Source organism: Mastacembelus armatus, chromosome 5, assembly GCF_900324485.2.
Source record: "Mastacembelus armatus chromosome 5, fMasArm1.2, whole genome shotgun sequence".
NCBI lineage: Eukaryota > Metazoa > Chordata > Actinopteri > Synbranchiformes > Mastacembelidae > Mastacembelus > Mastacembelus armatus.
In genome coordinates this window covers 27,467,086-27,484,037 of record NC_046637.1, presented here as the reverse complement: position 1 = coordinate 27,484,037, position 16,952 = coordinate 27,467,086, and the positions used below count along the sequence as shown (strand labels likewise).

General features: G+C 42.7%; 3 protein-coding genes across 5 annotated transcripts; all 3 read left to right on the top strand.

The window, feature by feature from the left end:
* The first annotated feature begins 1 nt into the window (after nucleotide 1).
* Nucleotides 2-6,803, top strand: uroc1 (urocanate hydratase 1). The gene is made up of 20 exons (XM_026307179.1): nucleotides 2-112; nucleotides 1,305-1,505; nucleotides 2,099-2,229; nucleotides 2,372-2,465; nucleotides 2,560-2,619; nucleotides 2,725-2,853; nucleotides 2,953-3,014; nucleotides 3,131-3,197; nucleotides 3,417-3,560; nucleotides 3,654-3,742; nucleotides 4,409-4,471; nucleotides 4,567-4,746; nucleotides 4,829-4,926; nucleotides 5,021-5,093; nucleotides 5,182-5,371; nucleotides 5,458-5,556; nucleotides 5,652-5,751; nucleotides 6,043-6,124; nucleotides 6,252-6,351; nucleotides 6,435-6,803. Exons 2-20 carry the CDS (start codon nucleotides 1,380-1,382, stop codon nucleotides 6,573-6,575), a joined length of 2,028 nt encoding a protein of 675 aa, XP_026162964.1. The 5' UTR covers nucleotides 2-112; nucleotides 1,305-1,379; the 3' UTR covers nucleotides 6,576-6,803.
* A 591-nt stretch (nucleotides 6,804-7,394) lies between these two features.
* Nucleotides 7,395-12,172, top strand: LOC113130381 (MAP kinase-activated protein kinase 2-like). 3 transcript variants are annotated; one of them, XM_026306963.1, is made up of 11 exons: nucleotides 7,395-7,407; nucleotides 7,528-8,256; nucleotides 9,122-9,261; nucleotides 10,191-10,255; nucleotides 10,353-10,432; nucleotides 10,555-10,681; nucleotides 10,850-10,925; nucleotides 11,019-11,143; nucleotides 11,442-11,527; nucleotides 11,616-11,693; nucleotides 11,790-12,172. In XM_026306963.1, exons 2-11 carry the CDS (start codon nucleotides 8,002-8,004, stop codon nucleotides 12,012-12,014), a joined length of 1,257 nt encoding a protein of 418 aa, XP_026162748.1. In that variant the 5' UTR covers nucleotides 7,395-7,407; nucleotides 7,528-8,001; the 3' UTR covers nucleotides 12,015-12,172. The 3 variants fall into 3 exon arrangements, with proteins under 3 accessions (XP_026162748.1, XP_026162746.1, XP_026162747.1); XM_026306961.1 differs by having other exon boundaries at nucleotides 11,613-11,693; nucleotides 11,790-12,014; XM_026306962.1 differs by lacking the exon at nucleotides 7,395-7,407 and having other exon boundaries at nucleotides 8,002-8,256; nucleotides 11,613-11,693.
* Nucleotides 12,173-13,306: 1,134 nt separating this feature from the next.
* Nucleotides 13,307-16,923, top strand: LOC113130049 (neural Wiskott-Aldrich syndrome protein). Its single transcript, XM_026306336.1, has 10 exons — nucleotides 13,307-13,400; nucleotides 13,692-13,759; nucleotides 14,495-14,641; nucleotides 14,870-14,956; nucleotides 15,050-15,134; nucleotides 15,278-15,353; nucleotides 15,427-15,511; nucleotides 15,623-15,776; nucleotides 15,860-15,963; nucleotides 16,640-16,923. The coding sequence occupies exons 1-10, from the start codon at nucleotides 13,307-13,309 to the stop codon at nucleotides 16,694-16,696; spliced, it is 957 nt and encodes a 318-aa protein (XP_026162121.1). The 3' UTR covers nucleotides 16,697-16,923.
* The last annotated feature ends 29 nt before the right edge of the window (nucleotides 16,924-16,952 follow it).

Genomic DNA, 16,952 nt, shown 5'->3' with positions numbered 1-16,952 from the left:
TCAGCAGCACAGGAGAGACATCTGGCTCCAGACCTCTGTCCAGTCCAGCAGCTCTTCATGACCTCCAATAATCCATGGCTTCCAGCTTTCAGCTTTAGCTCCACATTCACAGGTCAGTCTGTCGTGTCCTGTTGGGTTTTTGTTTTCCACACAGAACAGAGCTGGTTTGAGTTTGTTTTACTAGATTATGCTCCTGGTGCTGCTGCTGCTGCTGCTGCTGCTGCTGCTGCTGCTGCTGCTGCTGCTGCTGCTGCTGCTGCACAGGGTCTCATAAATGTGCGGACACAAAATATGCAGCAGCCTCAACACTCAAAGTTAATGCTCAGGGTCCGTATGAACCTGCTCCTCATGTGACTGCTGCTGTGTATTTTCTATAGTGGACCTCTTCCTAAACCAATACAACATTAGGCTAATTGAACGCTGTTAGGTAAATTCTTTTAACAAACAGACTCAGAGGACGAACTTCGGTGAGATTACATAGAGGTTTTACTTGCAAGCAGTAACAGTCACACAGCACCTCAGTACAGCATGAGAGTCTGTCAAGGTTGGAGCAAACTGTTCTCACTGAGAACAACAATTATATTTCCACCATACACAATAGGCCCCATTCAGAAGTGTTTCAGTTCTACTAACGTAAGGTGGAGGGTAAACATTTTCCAATTCTGTGTGGAAGAAACGGGGTAGAGACAGACTAATGTGCATAATGACATTTGTCATGTCAAATGTGTATTTTCACTGCTCAGAATGGTAATGAAGACATCTACAATAAGATTCTTACTAGGAGAAACTCTGTTTGACCGTGTTTACAGCATAGTCAGAATAGAGCTGAGGTTTGATCTTTTCCCCTAGATGTCCCTTAATATAGAAATGATATGCAGAACATGTAGTAACCACACCCCTTAGATCAGCCCCAGACCCTCCCCTATGAGAGAGAAATCTGAAACTGAAGAAAAAAACGTTGGCGTTGAAAAACAGATCAACAAAAACTGAGAAGATTGTAATTATTTTCAGGATTAATATTTTTTTATGCCAAAGGTTTTGTTTTCTACATAATAGTTGTTAACCTGTCCAAAGGTTCTGACATCTACTTTTTTTTAACATGAGTAACATGTCTAAGCATCAGGGGTCAAAGGTCTGTGGCAATGTTTGCCTGCTGAAGCATGTGCCAAATAAAACTTCCAGAGGGTTCAATAATTACCAAACAGCCTTTTCTGTCTGCGACATGTCATTGGTGGAGTGTGGAGGGCAAAGACCACCGAAAGGTCAATGGGACAATTAGAAAACTCAGCCTCTGCTCTTCACAGGTACAGTCTGTCTCCAGCCTGATATCTGCCTCCAGGTCTCTCTGCTCAAGCTGCAGACATAAAACACTCAACAGAATGGCCACTGTAAAGGAGATATGCAGTGGGTTACCCCTGGACCCTTTACCACCTAACCGGGGGAGGGATCCCAGTGTGCCACATGCACCTGTTCGGACCCCCAACCTCACAGCAGAGGAGGAACGGGTGAGATATGTGCTAGAATGTTCTGTGTTTGAACTGTGTTTATTATAATCATCTGTAAATGAGTGAGTGTTAAACTTAATTTAAAATGGCTGCATTCGTTTTTTTTAAAATTTGTTTTGCCTACTTGTACAACAAATTTAATGTGAGTCACCATTAAATCATATCTGCTTTTCCACTTTAACGGCCCAGAGTCACCTCTGAAAAAAGTCTGTAATGAAAACTTTATTTGTGTAACAGTATTGAGAGAACCGCACATGGACCAGCATGGCTGCAGGCAAAACTGTCAAACGCCTTTAGACGTTACCATGAGACTAATCTAAACAGTCACACATTACTTCCATACTTCACTACAAATCTGTCAGATGCATGTGTACTCTTATTGCATCACCACAGTTGCATTATGGGTTACCCTAAAAAACTACTCTCCAAGGTCCTCAGCTGATCAACTCAGATCAACAGCATCAGTCAATAATTAAGCGAGATACAGGGAGAGCTCCACCTCTCACAGAAATAACAACAGTAGTCAAAGAGCTACTCAACACTGACTCGTGCTGTGTTCACTGACCCACTGGAAAATGCCTCTTCCCCTCTAGTTGGCGCTCAGAAATGCCCTGCGCTATTTCCCACCCTCTCACCACACAACGCTCGCACCGGAGTTCGCTCGAGAGCTGCGACAGTATGGGCACATCTACATGTACCGCTTCTGCCCCACGTTACGTATGAGGTGAGACGTCCTCAAAACATCATTGTTTTACGGAACATTGTGACTATAATTCTTCAGGTTTTTATAAATTAAGACAGATACATATGCTGAGGCAAACTGTTTATCAAAGATGTCAGACATAAGTTTCCTTCTCTTTCCTCAGAGCGTACCCCATCGATCGGTACCCATGCCGCACACGTCAAGCAGCATCCATGATGTTAATGATCATGAACAACCTGGACCCAGACGTAGCTCAGGTGAGCTTCTTTTGTTAACTTAGCAAAATCCCAGTATGAATCCTTCTGTTCAGCTCACTGACACTACGACGCTTCGTTTGTCTTTATCCTTCAGTTTCCTCAGGAGCTTGTCACCTACGGAGGGAACGGACAGGTGTTCAGTAACTGGGCACAGGTAAGAGTTTTTGGTTTGGTTATTTGCCACTGGATCTGGTACTGAGACCTTTATATAGGGTCTTTACAGATGGATCCTACTGCTTTGTGTGTTTTGTGAGTGCAGTTCCGTCTGGTGATGCATTACCTGAGTCAGATGACAGAGGAGCAAACTCTGGTCATGTACAGCGGTCATCCCCTGGGCCTGTTCCCCAGCTTGCCTTCATCACCTCGTGCCATCATCACCAATGGCATGGTAACTTCACAACACACATCTGATGAATGAACTGATGTTCTCAGCTCGCATGCGTTGGCATAGCCCCTCACTATTTGTGTTTTTCTTTGCATCACTCAGGTTATTCCTAATTATTCCTCTAAGGAGCAGTATGAAAAGATGTTTGCACTTGGTGTGACCATGTGAGTTTTTAACTGGGTCTTTACATGTTGGTTTGGCTTTCTCCATGATTTGTTATTAGCTAAGAATTAAAAGGAAAAAACAGTTGCCACCTGATGTGATCGATGTTCATTCACAGGTACGGACAAATGACAGCAGGCAGCTACTGCTACATTGGACCTCAAGGGATTGTTCATGGCACTACGGTTTGTAAAAGATGAACAAATCTCCCCACATCATTACACTATTAGCTCATTTAAAATAAGGTTTGCTTTAAACCAGTGGCAGCAGGATTTTCTTTGTATGAAGGGGTGAAAAGGTGGAGAACCAAAGCTTTTTAAATCATCAATTATTAGTCATCATATTGCCTGTAGTTCGTAGTTCCTGTCATTTTTGTCTCTGTTTCTCTATTTCACTCTGTGTAGCTGACTGTGTTGAATGCTGGTCGGAGGTACCTGGGCTCTAGTGACTTAAAGGGCCGTGTCTTTGTGACCTCCGGCCTGGGAGGCATGAGCGGCGCTCAGGCTAAAGCTGCCGCCATTGCTGGTTGTATTGGTGTGGTTGCAGAGGTCAGCTGATGTCCAGTTATTTCCTGATAACACTAAGTCAGAATGGGGGAAACTGTGAATGTCCATCTGACAGTTGATTTGTTTTCCGTGTAGGTGGATGAGGCTCCGCTTAGAAAGAGACACGAGCAGGGATGGCTGATGGAGGTCACCAGCAACTTGGAGCAATGCATTAAACACATCCGGTAACAGAGAGGAAATTATTATGATCATTATTATTATTATCATTATTATTATTATCATTATTATTATTATTAGCTTTTTACGGTATTGGTGGCCCTGAGTGTATGAGATGACAATTTTTGTTGTGTGTCTGTGTGTGTGTGTGTGTGTGTGTGAGAGACATCACACTCATCCAGTTTTCTATCCAGTAGAAACTGGGACTTTAAAGAAACATAATCCTTTAAAGTAGAATTACTACAGCATGAAAATATGATGTAAAAGTCCTGCACTGACAGTGTCCTCATTAAAGTAAATGCACATGAGTATTGTTAGTAAATGTACTGACAGTATGCGAGTTGAGCAGGGGTAGTGTGTTGGACTGTTTCTTGGCCAGGTGCAGTAACTTCCTGACTGCAGACAGGTTTTGTTACCTTCGTTAACTGTTTCCAGACTTTGTGCTGTGCTAAACCAACAGCTACGTATTTAACAGGTGGAACGTGAACGCAAATAATCCTATTTTCTAAAATGCCTAACTATTCCTTTACTGTGGAGACATTAATGTGTGAAGTAATATTTTCTGTTGCACATTCTGTTTTACATTCATAACAGCAGCACATAGTTGGATATATCTCATACACACTGTGACCTGCAGTGATTTTCATTAAATCGGGTTATTCTGTCTCGTACAGCGAAGCCAGATGCTCCAGGACTCCCCTCAGTCTGGGTTACCATGGCAACATCGTGGACTTGTGGTGAGTGAGATGTGAACGTTATCTGCGATACAAACATGACCCGGGTCTGCAGCTCCAGTGAAGGAGCCGCCTTCTGTTCCTCCTCTTCTAACCAGGGAGCGGCTGCTGTTGGAGTATGAGCGCACAGGGGAGCTGCTTGTTGATCTGGGTTCAGACCAGACCTCCCTTCACAACCCATACAACGGGGGCTACTACCCGGTCCAGCTCAGTTTCCGCCAGGCAAACCAGCTTATGTCCACTGATCCCAACCGCTTCCGAAATATGGTTCAAGAAAGGTTAAAGGAACAGACTTTGTGTAGATATTTTCTGTAATATTTTTGCCCGCTAAGCTAAAATAAGTGTCACCTACTCTCACAGCCTTCGACGACATGTAAAGGCCATCAATAAGCTTTCTGATGCAGGTTTGTTCTTCTGGGACTATGGCAATGCATTTCTCCTGGAAGCTCAGAGAGCTGGTAAGTACAGTACAGTGACCACACAGACAAACACAACATGTAGTGATTATCATTCAGTCTGTGTTGGAACAGTGATGACACCCTCCTTTATTAGGGGCAGAGGTAGAAAAAGTTGGTGGAGGAGCAACAGAATTTCGTTACCCTTCTTATGTCCAGCACATAATGGGGTGAGACATTTTTGTTTTGTCATAATCTGTGATACATTCTGCAGCTTTTGGCACTTCAATAATCTCCTTCCTTCTGCCTTTGCCACAGAGACATTTTCTCGTTGGGCTTTGGGCCCTTTCGCTGGGTGTGCACATCTGGTGACCCCCGAGATCTCGCTGTAACCGACAACATTGCTGCTACTGTCCTGGAGGAAATCGGTGCCAACGTGACTGAGCGTGTCAGACAGCAGTACAATGACAACATCCGCTGGATCAGAGAGGCTGGAAAACACAAAATGGTCAGTAACTTTCAGAACAGATCTCCCAGTGGGAATGACACCGTTTACAGCTGCCAAGATTCCCTCTGTGCATTCTCTCTGCTTAGGTTGTGGGATCCCAGGCCAGAATCCTCTACTCTGACCAGAAAGGAAGGGTCTGCATTGCGTTGGCGATCAACCAGGCTATCGCTGATGGAAGAGTTTCAGTTAAGAGATAAACTGTCTGCTGGGAAGATCTTTCCACGTTTGCAGGAGGCTGCAGAGAGAATCAGCTGCATCTATTGTTGTTTCTGATTTTCAGGCTCCTGTGGTTCTTAGCAGAGACCATCATGATGTTAGTGGCACCGACAGCCCCTTCAGAGAGACCTCTAATGTGTACGATGGATCTGCCTTCTGTGCCGGTATGTGCACACACACGTTGGTTCACTATGACAGCTAGACATTTCATTAACAAAATGCTGCTTTCAGTTGCATTACAACAATGGGATAATCTAACTCTGACAAAAATAGTTAAAACATGCATTTTCAGTTTTCTGTATCGTTTTGTTTACATGGAAGATTAATTGAATTTAAAAAGTCGCCATTTGATGCCTTGAAACTGGAGACTCTTCCTTCTTTCTCCTAATTCGTATAAACCATTAATAATAATTTAAAACAAAGTCAGAGTGACGTCCCATGATGTCCCCTTACAGACATGGCGGTCCAGAACTTCGTTGGTGATGCTTTCAGGGGTGCCACATGGGTGGCCCTGCACAATGGGGGTGGTGTTGGCTGGTAAGGCTGAGTTGGTGTTCAGCAAATAGAGGATGTGTGAATGTTCATTGTTATTTATCAGAGGCATTTATTTAGACGACATTATTATTATTATTGGCACAAAGTTGTTGTGTTGTGTCACCTGCAGGGGCGAGGTATTAAATGGAGGGTTTGGTTTACTACTGGACGGCTCGGAGGAGGCGGCAAAACGTGCCAGTCTGATGCTCGGCTGGGACGTGTCCAATGGGGTGAGACCATAGAGAGAAGATTTATTTCAGCCTCTGATCGAGCAGCTGAACTGCTCTAAGTTGTGTGTTTCTGTGTGCGGCAGGTGGCTCGTCGCTGCTGGTCTGGAAACCAAAATGCTTATGAGACCATCCAGCGCACCATGGAGGGGCACGGGCAGCTGCACGTCACTATGCCCTTTCCTGTACAGGATGAACGAGTGCTGGACCATGCCCTGCAGGGTTAGCCAGCACTTTAGAATGAGTTCATGACCAGCTAAATTCATTAACTTAATTAATACCTTTTTAAGATGTTGGAATATGATGTACTGATGTAAATCACCCAATAAATAAGGCTCAGGTCACTGAAAACCTGCAAAATATCTTGCCAGTAATATAATAGTTAATAAATAAAGGCAGTAATGTTGCTGAAGGTCTTTCAATAATTTTTTTTAAATTGTCAAAATTAAACTGAAAGCCAGTGTAAAAAAAATCCTGTATGAGTCATTTGTGTGTCCAAAAATAATGAATCAGTAAAAATTAAAATCTTAATTTAATAATAGAACAAAAATAAGCTTTAATTTTATTTTATTATTTTATGTTTTAGAAAATAGAAACATGAAGTTTCTAAACATTAAACTAAATGATATTCTGATTTGGTCACCACAGCAACACATCAGGTTGAATTCTGTCTCCACCTGCATTTGTTTTGTCCCTTAGGTGCCACTTCTGTTTCTGAGGGTCCAAAAACACTTCAACAAGCAGGCAGAGACAGAATCAGACAATTCATTAACAATTAAAACAGCATTTGTTATTGACCTACTGTCCCGCTGTTGTCACAGCTCAGTCTAGAAGCAATTATATCATTATTATTATTCAATTAGAATTATATAGTACATGTCAGTAGACCACCGCCAGTTATAGGCCAAGTCCTAAATAACTTCTTCTGCTCCCTGGTGATGCCACAATGTCAAGCTCCTGTTCGCTTAGTTAATAGATTTAATTGTCATGTTTATTAGGATGAGGTGTGTTGATGTGTCGATACTGTCTCACCGCTGCAGAGAAATTCCGTTAAATGCTGTAAGTCACTGGAGGCAGAACAACATAAAGTTCCTACTCTCAGCATCCTGGACGCAGACTATGTATTTACAACATGAAACATTACATGTCTGGTCATAATTAGTTTCGCTTCCTCCACAGACGCTGTGCCGTGCATGCGTCATTACGCGCGGTTGTGCCTTTAAGAAATCTGAATGGTGAATGAATCTGAGCCGCTCCGCGCTGACGTAACGTGGCTGGAGAGGTTGCTGTACCCTCAGGAAGAAGCAGATAGCCGTGATGAGGATCAGGCAGGAGTGCCAGATGTTTTTTTTGGCATTTTTTTTCTTTTCCAGCTGTTTAAAGGTTTTGTAATATCCTTGCCCTTAAATCCAGTGTTTTGTCCAAGTCTTTTAAAGTTCCCTATGCCTCTTTAATCTGCGATTTCAGACCTCCGCCCTTTTCTGCAAAAGGAGGTTTTACAGACTGCATACCCCTTTTTTAAGTGGGTTGAGATGTTCTCTCGGGAAGTACGAAAGTGCTCTGGACATACGCGGATAAACTGACACCGGGTATTTTGTGTGGCAGAGACTGATGAGACTTTCCCTGCACCGCTTTCAGCTTTTTACATAAGAAATGCATCATAACGAGGAGGAGCAGACGGGAAATCCAATTACTGCGCAGCACGGAACAGCGCAGCCCAGCGACTCCAACAGTGTGGGGAGCAGCTTGGGCACTGACCTCCAGCCACCTGCTCACTCCAAGCTGGAGTTCAGGAGAAATGCAGTGACAGATGACTATAAAATCACAGCGCAGGTCCTCGGACTGGGAATCAATGGCAAAGTGCTGGAATGTTATTGCAAGAAGACAGGAGAAAAATGTGCCCTGAAGGTGTGTGTGTGTGTGTGTGTGAGAGACTCGTGTGTGAGCTGAACAGTCCCCTGCAGACTAAAATCACTGATCTCTCCTCTCAGTCTTCCTGTCCAGTCCGAGTTTCAGACACAAATGACACAGATGGACTATAATTTCATCTGTGGGTGAATCTGAGAGCCGACGCAGACAGTGATGTGCTGTGTGGGAGGCACTGGGACAGTCTCCCCTCTGATTTAAAGGCTGTTATGTGTTGTATTTTATCTCCTCATTATGCATTAGGTTTATTATATATTGACAGTGAACAAAAAAGGCTGTGAACTGTGGGAAAAATGTGGTGTGAGACATTGAGAGTTGGTAAGTCAATACATAGCAAAGTGCACAAACAAGAAGAGCTGCCAACGGTTGTCCCCATAAGGCCCCTTTGGAATATCTTCTATTCTGGGGAATATTTTTGGTGGTGAGCCACAATCGAAAGATTATGACAAAGTTTTTTTTAAAGCTAATTGTATCTGTGTAAGTAAAACATTCTCATCTCAGCTCAGAAATCAGAAATCTATTTTAACCTTCATGTTCAGGGAAATCAGATACCGTCTTCTGTTGGAGCAGTGTGTCTTTAAAATGAATGTTAAAGGAAGTCCTTAAGTATTTGCTCTTAAAAAATCACAGCCTAGCAAATAGTTGTACGCAGATTATTGGATGTGTTAACGGTGCCGTGAACAGTGAGTGACTTCACTGAGGGGTGTGTTATGGTTGTGACAGATGTGCAACACAAAATCCTACGTTTACTTTGGACATTATGATCTGCAAACATACAGTAGCTGCAGCTGTAAAACAAAAACAGAAGAATTGTATGAAGAGTTGTTTTTTGTGCTCTGTTGGGCAGATTCTGTACGACACTCCTAAAGCCAGACGAGAGGTTGAGCTGCACTGGAGAGTGTCTGGAGGTCCCCACATCGTCCGCATTCTCAGCCTGTATGAGAACATGCACCAGGGGAAGAAATGTCTTCTAATCATAATGGAGTGGTGAGCATTACCACCACTGTTATTTATCGCCTCTTTAGTTTATGCCTCTAGAGAAAATCAATGCTGAGACGGATTTGAGGTGTTTTTTCCTGCAGTGCAGTTCAGCTCTGTGTTAGTTTGTGACTGAACCGCAGAGAAACCAGCTGAATGAAGTTTTTATATATGTGGATATAAGCTGCTGTGAGCCTGTAGGACTGTGTCTGTCTGGACTGTGTGCAGATCCAGCTGCCACACGAATGCACCTCAGATCAATGACTGGGGATTATAATTTAGCTTTGCCCTTTGATTTTACACTCAAACACTGATGAGGGGAATAGATACGCCAGAAAAGACAATACTAGTTATTATGTGCATACTCCTGTATATAGATTTAAAATGTGTTCTTTTTCCTCACTGTAGCCTAATTCAGGTTTTTGGGGTTTTAATGTGAAACTACTGATTGGAAATATGCCTCCGCTAAAACTAAAACATGTGGACTGTGACCCCTGTACTGAATCTTTTAAATGTGAATGTTAAATATTACAAATGAAAAGTGAACCATCACACTGCAGATCAACAAGGTGGTAAAACTCTGATACTAACTGTGCTAATCTTTTACTGCAGAATAAACATGATGCATTTTCAATATTTCACATAAAGACAAATGTATGATTTGCATTTAGGCAAACAAATCTGTGTGTTTGTGTTAACCTTCTGCTCTAAAGTCATCACAGTAGCAGGGTATAATTTCTGCTTTGGGTGGATTGTCCCTCTATCTGGTCCTTCAGTTTTCTGAGTCAGTTTTGGCTCAGAAGACTGGACTCATCTGAGCAGTGAATATTGTGGCACAACGGGAGGCTTTGTTAGAAAATCACGATGGCAGTGGACAACTGTGTCAAAGAGTTCCCTCTGCTGCCCCAGTTCTGATCCTTCTGTTAATCTCCTGTCAGTATGGAGGGAGGGGAGCTGTTCAATCGCATTCAGGCCAGAGGGGACCAGGCCTTCACAGAGAGAGGTGAGCTGAAGTTCACATTTAGCACTTTAGGATTTCGGGGTCTCTGTGTTGTGTCCCATATGTGTCTCGTTTATTCTGTATCATCTCTGTCTCTTAGAGGCGTCAGAGATCATGCATGACATTGGCACGGCCATCGAGTACCTCCACCACATGGACTTTGCTCACAGAGACGTGAAGGTAACTTTTCTGTCAAAATAATCCTCAGAATAAATTTCTAGCTAAATGTTTGTTGTTCTAAATAATCTATCTATAATCATCTATAATAGTTAAGAGTTTTCTTGTTCGAATTCACGCAACAGCCTGAAAACCTGCTGTACACCACCAAGGAGAGTAACGCCACACTAAAGCTGACTGACTTTGGCTTCGCTAAGGAGACGACAGCGCACAACTCGCTCCAAACGCCCTGTTACACTCCATATTACGTCGGTGAGTCTTTACTAACAGGAGTCTTTGTGAAACCACAAGGCAGAATAGGACGTAATACTTCAGACATAGTTTTGAGAGGTAGTTCCCGTCGTTCACGGTCACGTGTCTGCATATTGATGTACTCGAGTGTGACTGTGTTGTTCATTCTGTATCTACCTGTGCGTTCAGCCCCAGAGGTGCTTGGGCCAGAGAAATATGACAAATCATGTGACATGTGGTCTCTGGGTGTGATCATGTACATTCTGTGAGTATCATGCGTCTCTTCTGTTTCAACTTAATGAGATGCTTTTTGTTCATGGTATATTTGTTAAACATAATCTTCTCTTCCAATTTCTAGTCTCTGTGGGTTTCCACCGTTCTACTCAAACACGGGCCAGGCCATCTCTCCAGGCATGAAGCAGAGGATCAGGTTGGGCCAGTATGAGTTCCCCAACCCCGAGTGGGCTGATGTTTCTGAGGAAGGTCAGACTTTGAACTCAAAATGCAAAAAGATGTAGCAACTGTTGTATTCATGTACACTGATTTTATGTTTTTTTAAAAAGCTAACAATCACAAATGGTCGACAGATTCAGAAATAAAAATATCTTGGGGTTTACAATAACTGCAAATGCATCAACTGATGGTGTAGTAAGACAGATTGGTGGATGTTCTGTCATCACTATGAACCTATGGGAACATGCATCATTGGAGGCCTTTATGCCAAAGACCCACTGGGCCAAATGAGCCTGTTTGACTGGGCTCTATCTCATGTCCTGTGCAGCCAAACAGCTCATCATTCAGTTACTGAAGACTGACCCCAATGAGAGGATGACGATCGGCCAGTTCATGAACCATCCCTGGATTAGTGTGAGTGATCATTTGTAACGTGTGGCTTTGGATCTGTTATTGTCCGCCTGTGTGTTCAAGAACGCTGATGTTCTTTATACTGCAGCAGTCAATGGTGGTCCCTCCCACACCGCTCCACACCTCCCGCGTTTTGACCGAGGACAAGGAGCTGTGGGACGACGTGAAGGTGAGATTCATTCAAGTGTGTTTAGTTTCAGAACGTGACCACAAGGTGGCAGTAAAACATCAGACTGTAGGAACAAAAGTGCCTGTTTTCCCACAGGAGGAAATGACCAGTGCTCTGGCCACCATGCGAGTGGACTACGACCAGGTGAAGATCAAAGACCTGGACACGTCCAACAACCCTCTGCTCAACAAGAGACGTAAGAGGCCCATGCCTGGAGGAGCTGAGAGCGGAGGAGAAGGTGACGGAGGAGTGGTGTGTAACAGTCACAGAGAAGTGACATTTTCTGAAGAACATGGGAAAGTTATTATTGGACACAAGTAGCATAAATGTCAGAGTGAAGAATATTTTCCCATCTCAGTATCCTTCATCGTATTTTACTCACCTTTTCTTCCATTTTTGTATCACTGCACTCAACAATCTACCTAATGTCATTTATTTAGGTTATTACTACTCTTTTCAATAAAAAATGATGGTTTTTATGTTTGGGGTATCCTTTTCTACATGAAATATCAAACCTGTGGAGTGAGGATGCAATGGTCCAGGTCGCAGCTCTGCAGCTACAGGTTTATTTGGCAAATGTCATTATTGCTGTATGGTAAAAATCAGAGACTAAATCAGAAGCAGAGATCTTCTGGCAGGTAGAGCAATTGGTTTTTCCTGCTGCAAACAAAGAAAAGGTAGGTGGAAGTCATAAAAGAGATTTATTAGGCAAGCTAACACCCAGATAACCAGTCCTGTTTATGAGGCTTATCATATGGCTGTTGTAACACACACACAATTGAAAGGCTGTGCCTCTTGCAGAGTGATCTATCAGCCTTACTAGACATTTCCACCCACTTGAACCTTCTTCCTCTGAGAGGCTCTGCCAAGACACTAATGTCTCCTGCCGTGTCCTGTTAACTGCCTGAGGTTATGGCTGCAACGTCAACGGTGTTCGTTTGTTTAATAAAATATTAGCAAATCTAAGGAAAGTAAAAACTCCTTCAGTGAAAAAGGCCCATGTTTCTAATCCTGTGAATCCACAGCCCACTGTTGCTTTAAAGCTCACAGCCTCACAAAGGGCAGGTGGTGAACAAGCCTCGACTTTGGAAATCAGTTTAAGAAAACAGACAAAAAATGTGTTTAAAGTATATTATCATATATTATTCATTAGCCAGCAGACCGGCCCCTGGCAGTGTTACATAATTATATCAAACTGAATTATTCTTGATGTACTAGCTTGTGATTGAAATATTACAGTCAGTATCTATCTGAAATATAGAAGTATAAAATAGCACAACATGGAAACAGTGAAGTACAAATACTTCAAAACTTTAAACTAAATAAAGTTACACATGACATTTCTAACAACTTGCATTTTCGATGCTGCTCCTGTTATTTTGATGCTTGTTCACTGACTACACCTTTTACTGTTTGTCATTTGGTTACTGACAGCCACACACTTTACCACGAGTCAAATAAATTTGCATTTACCCAACGTACTAGAAGAAACACTGCAGGTCGGATCAGGACTGAGTGTATTCAGGTCGAGCTGGTCCAGCAGACACATTTAGGAAGGCAGACGTAGACGGGTCTTAACTGTTGGGAGAACAGCCGAGGACAAGGCACTGCTGATGGCGTCCAGTCTGATTCCTGGATCTCATGCGATGAGTGATCTCCTGACGATCCGTGAGAAAGGCGTCCTACTAACTCTGCTCCAACCCCAGTGTAAGGTCTGTTCAATTCTTTACAGTCCCTTTAAATTAATATCTGTAAAATACAACTGAATAATAATTGACCTTGGGTTTTCCTCTGCATGTAAACATTTAAACCAGTGTAAGGAGCTAATTCAATTGAAGTTTTGCATATTGTCAGAAATTAAATGGATGTTCTGCTCTCTGAAATAATGCTAAAATAATAATAACTGCTTGATCTAGTTTTGGTCCAATCTAAAATTTATAATCTGAAGTGTTGCCTCTCTGAATCACAGTCTTTTGCACTGTATAATTTTCATTCCAGCTGATGAGGCTGGTTCATATGATCAGCAGCAGCTACCAGAGAAGAAGTGGGAGATGAATGGTCTGTTTGTGAGGCCTGTTTGTTTGTTTTGCACCGCTGCACCTGGTTGCCAGGTGTACAATGATAACCATTTTTCATGTGACGCTTTCTAAACTCAGATGAGCGGAGAAGTGAATAACAGAAATAGAAACCTAAGAAACAAACTATAGACGACAGAAAACAACCAACTTACCGTAGATTTAGCAAGATTCATTCTGATTTTGTAAAAATACTCCTAAAGAAACAAAGAGCTAATCCAAAGAGGATGATTTGTAAGTAAACCAGTTCAGAGGTAAGACCTGAACCAGGGAAGAGCCGACACCACTGACACCAACCTAGTTTCTTAAATGATCTCCTGAAACTCACACATCCACTTAAAAGAGATAGGTCACCTGTCCCTGAGGACTGAGGAGCCCCCTTTCTGATTTGTAGTGCTCTGAAACTAAACCAGAATGTCCCAGAGGTTACTTGGAGTCACAAAATATATGAGCTGTAGGAAAAAAAAAAATCCAAAACCCTAATATCACACATTACAAAGCCAGAGTGGAAAAGGAAAGATTGAGTTTTAGGCTGGAAAAAACTACAGGCCAGAAAAATTATAATAATAAACTGCACTAAAACTGGTTGAACATAGTTTTATTTTGGCTGCAAAACAGCTCAACACTGTTAGAACTCGACTTTCAGGGAGTTTTTCTTAATAAGACTATGTCAATATTATAAAATGCCACTGATTCATTGGCTAAATAATAACGGTTGTGTTTCAGCTGATCAGAACTACAGTAGCACAGGTGCTAGAGGCCAGAGAGCTCCAGGGTGGATGTCCAGGCTGGATCTGTTTAGGTTGCGGTGTGCTGTGTCTCACTGAGGTTGAGTCCATTCACTCCTACTTCCTGTGCCTCTACTGTGTCACGGTAAGAAGAAGTGCTGAACTGATCAGAGATGCTCCACCCACATTGTGACATAATACCAGTAAATTTTGTGTTTGCTGTGTGTGTACGGGCTGAGCGGCACGTATGGGGCAGCTCGTAGTGATTTCCTTTGGTAACAGTAAAGTTATTTATCTTGGTGGGTGTGTCTGCACGTTTCCTTTTCAAAGCCACTTCCTTTTCACCCTTCCCTTATCTTTTCCTTAAACACAGAGTGCCAAGTTACTGTGGGAGCAGGAGCTATACATCCCATTCAAGTACACTGCAACTCGTGCATTCTTCCACACTTTCCCTGCAGATGTAAGTGGATCTGTTTTAAGGGTCACTGCAACATTTTTATGAACTAGTTTATGTTTTGAGCTGGTTTTTTTTTTTCTTACTGTGTTTGCACAGGGTCACCACATAGGTCTGAACTTTGCAGATGAGTCAGAGGCAGAGGAATTTCACGCTGCAGTGAAGGCTGTCCAAAGAAACCGAGGTTAGACGAGAAGCAGACATGCATCAGCACATACTGGAGATGTGTTGGCTCTTTGCACATCAAAATAGACCAGCGGGTAAAATATTATACTATTGAACCTCTATCCTTTCTCATTAGTCTCAATTTACTCCTTTCATTTGCAGAAAATACGACCAGCGACACTGAAATGACAATCGCTGTAAAAACGGGCAGCTCACCTATGGGCCAACCTGATTCAGGGTAAATTATAGTGTAACTTCACAGACAGCGGAAGATTTAAGACGTTGTTCATTTTTATTTCTGCTTTTTGAAGAATGACACCAGTGGACCTCGTGGACAGGGAGCAACATTTCTCCATGGATGCACCCTCCTCCAGTTGTTCACCAAACACCAGTTCGGTGAGTCACAACATGCACATGAAACAGCAAAATTTAATTCCCATCAAAAAGCTGAACACACGACAATGACTCAATAATCAGTGAGCTCTGTGCTGTATCTGCTGGGTGAAGCTAAAGGATCTGGACCCTGCTATGCGGAGGCTGTTGATGCAGGCTCGCCTCACAGAGGAAGACCTGAAAGACAAAGACATCGCTGAAGCTGTTGACTGCATCATCAGCAAATTTGGAGGACTGGAGGCTGTGCAGAGAGAGTTGAGGAGCATAGGTACTTTTGTATTTAATCTTTTAACAATTAATGCAGGTTTCATTAAGCAATGCAGGGTTTGGCATGTCTCTCCTCTATCAAAGGAAATGCCACCTCCCAGCAGACACCTCATGGCAGAGACAGTAGACCAGAGTCTGATCCCCCCTGGAGAACTCCAGTTCCAGCTGTTCCAGAGAGGATCAAACACGTAAGAGCACTGGGACATGATGTTGTTTAGGTTTTGTAATATCCATTTGAATATCAAAAATGTGTGGATTGAATGATCTTGGATTTTCTGAGTGACCTGAGAGAAGCACTGAGGCAAAAGCAGCTGCTGCAGCAAAGCACGAGTGGAGCTGGATAATAAAACGATGTGCACCTTGGAGAAGTCCAGAGCAGCAAAGATCTTTAACTACGATACATGGACATTAAAGATTTGTTGTATATTTGAGACGCTGCTTTTTGTCTCCGGTTCTCTCACAAGACCAAGTTGTTATAAGGCCTCAGTGGTATTCAAATCAGCTAGAACTGAGATTAGCATAATACCAGTGTATGTGGTGAAAGGGATTATTTGCTGGATGAGCACAAACGGGATTCAAACGAACTGATAATGTCACTGCACCTGGTTCATGTGTAGCTAATCAAATGTTTGCTAAGTCCACTATTTACAATCTACACACCTACAGGTGATTTAGAGTTATCAGTTAACCAAACCTGTAATGTCTTTAAATGTATTAGCATATTAATGCGTGGTGGATCAGTGTATCAGGAGGGTTGTGCAGTTAAACTGTCTGATAAATCAAACTTACATTTGTGTACAAACTGTAAAGCTGCATCTATATAAACACAGTTTACCAGCCACTCTAAATATGCTGTACCCACAGCTGATCAACCTGGACCAGGTGTGTTTAGCCAATCAGATGTGGGAAGTGCAGGGATAGTTGGGGGCCTTGAGGACCAGGATTGGAAACCACTGGGTTAAGGTATAATGGTTTCATCGTGTTTTAATCTGTGCCAGTCTCCTTCCTACTCATTAACTCTCTCCTTTCCACAGTTGTTTAATGCATAGCTATGAGATCTTGTTGCCATGCAGTGACTATCTTGTTCATAGTTATTATGGTCTGTTGGCCACAAGATAATCCTCATTTTTGGTCCTGCCAGTTTTCATTTGGACACATTTTGAGTTAATTTTAGATC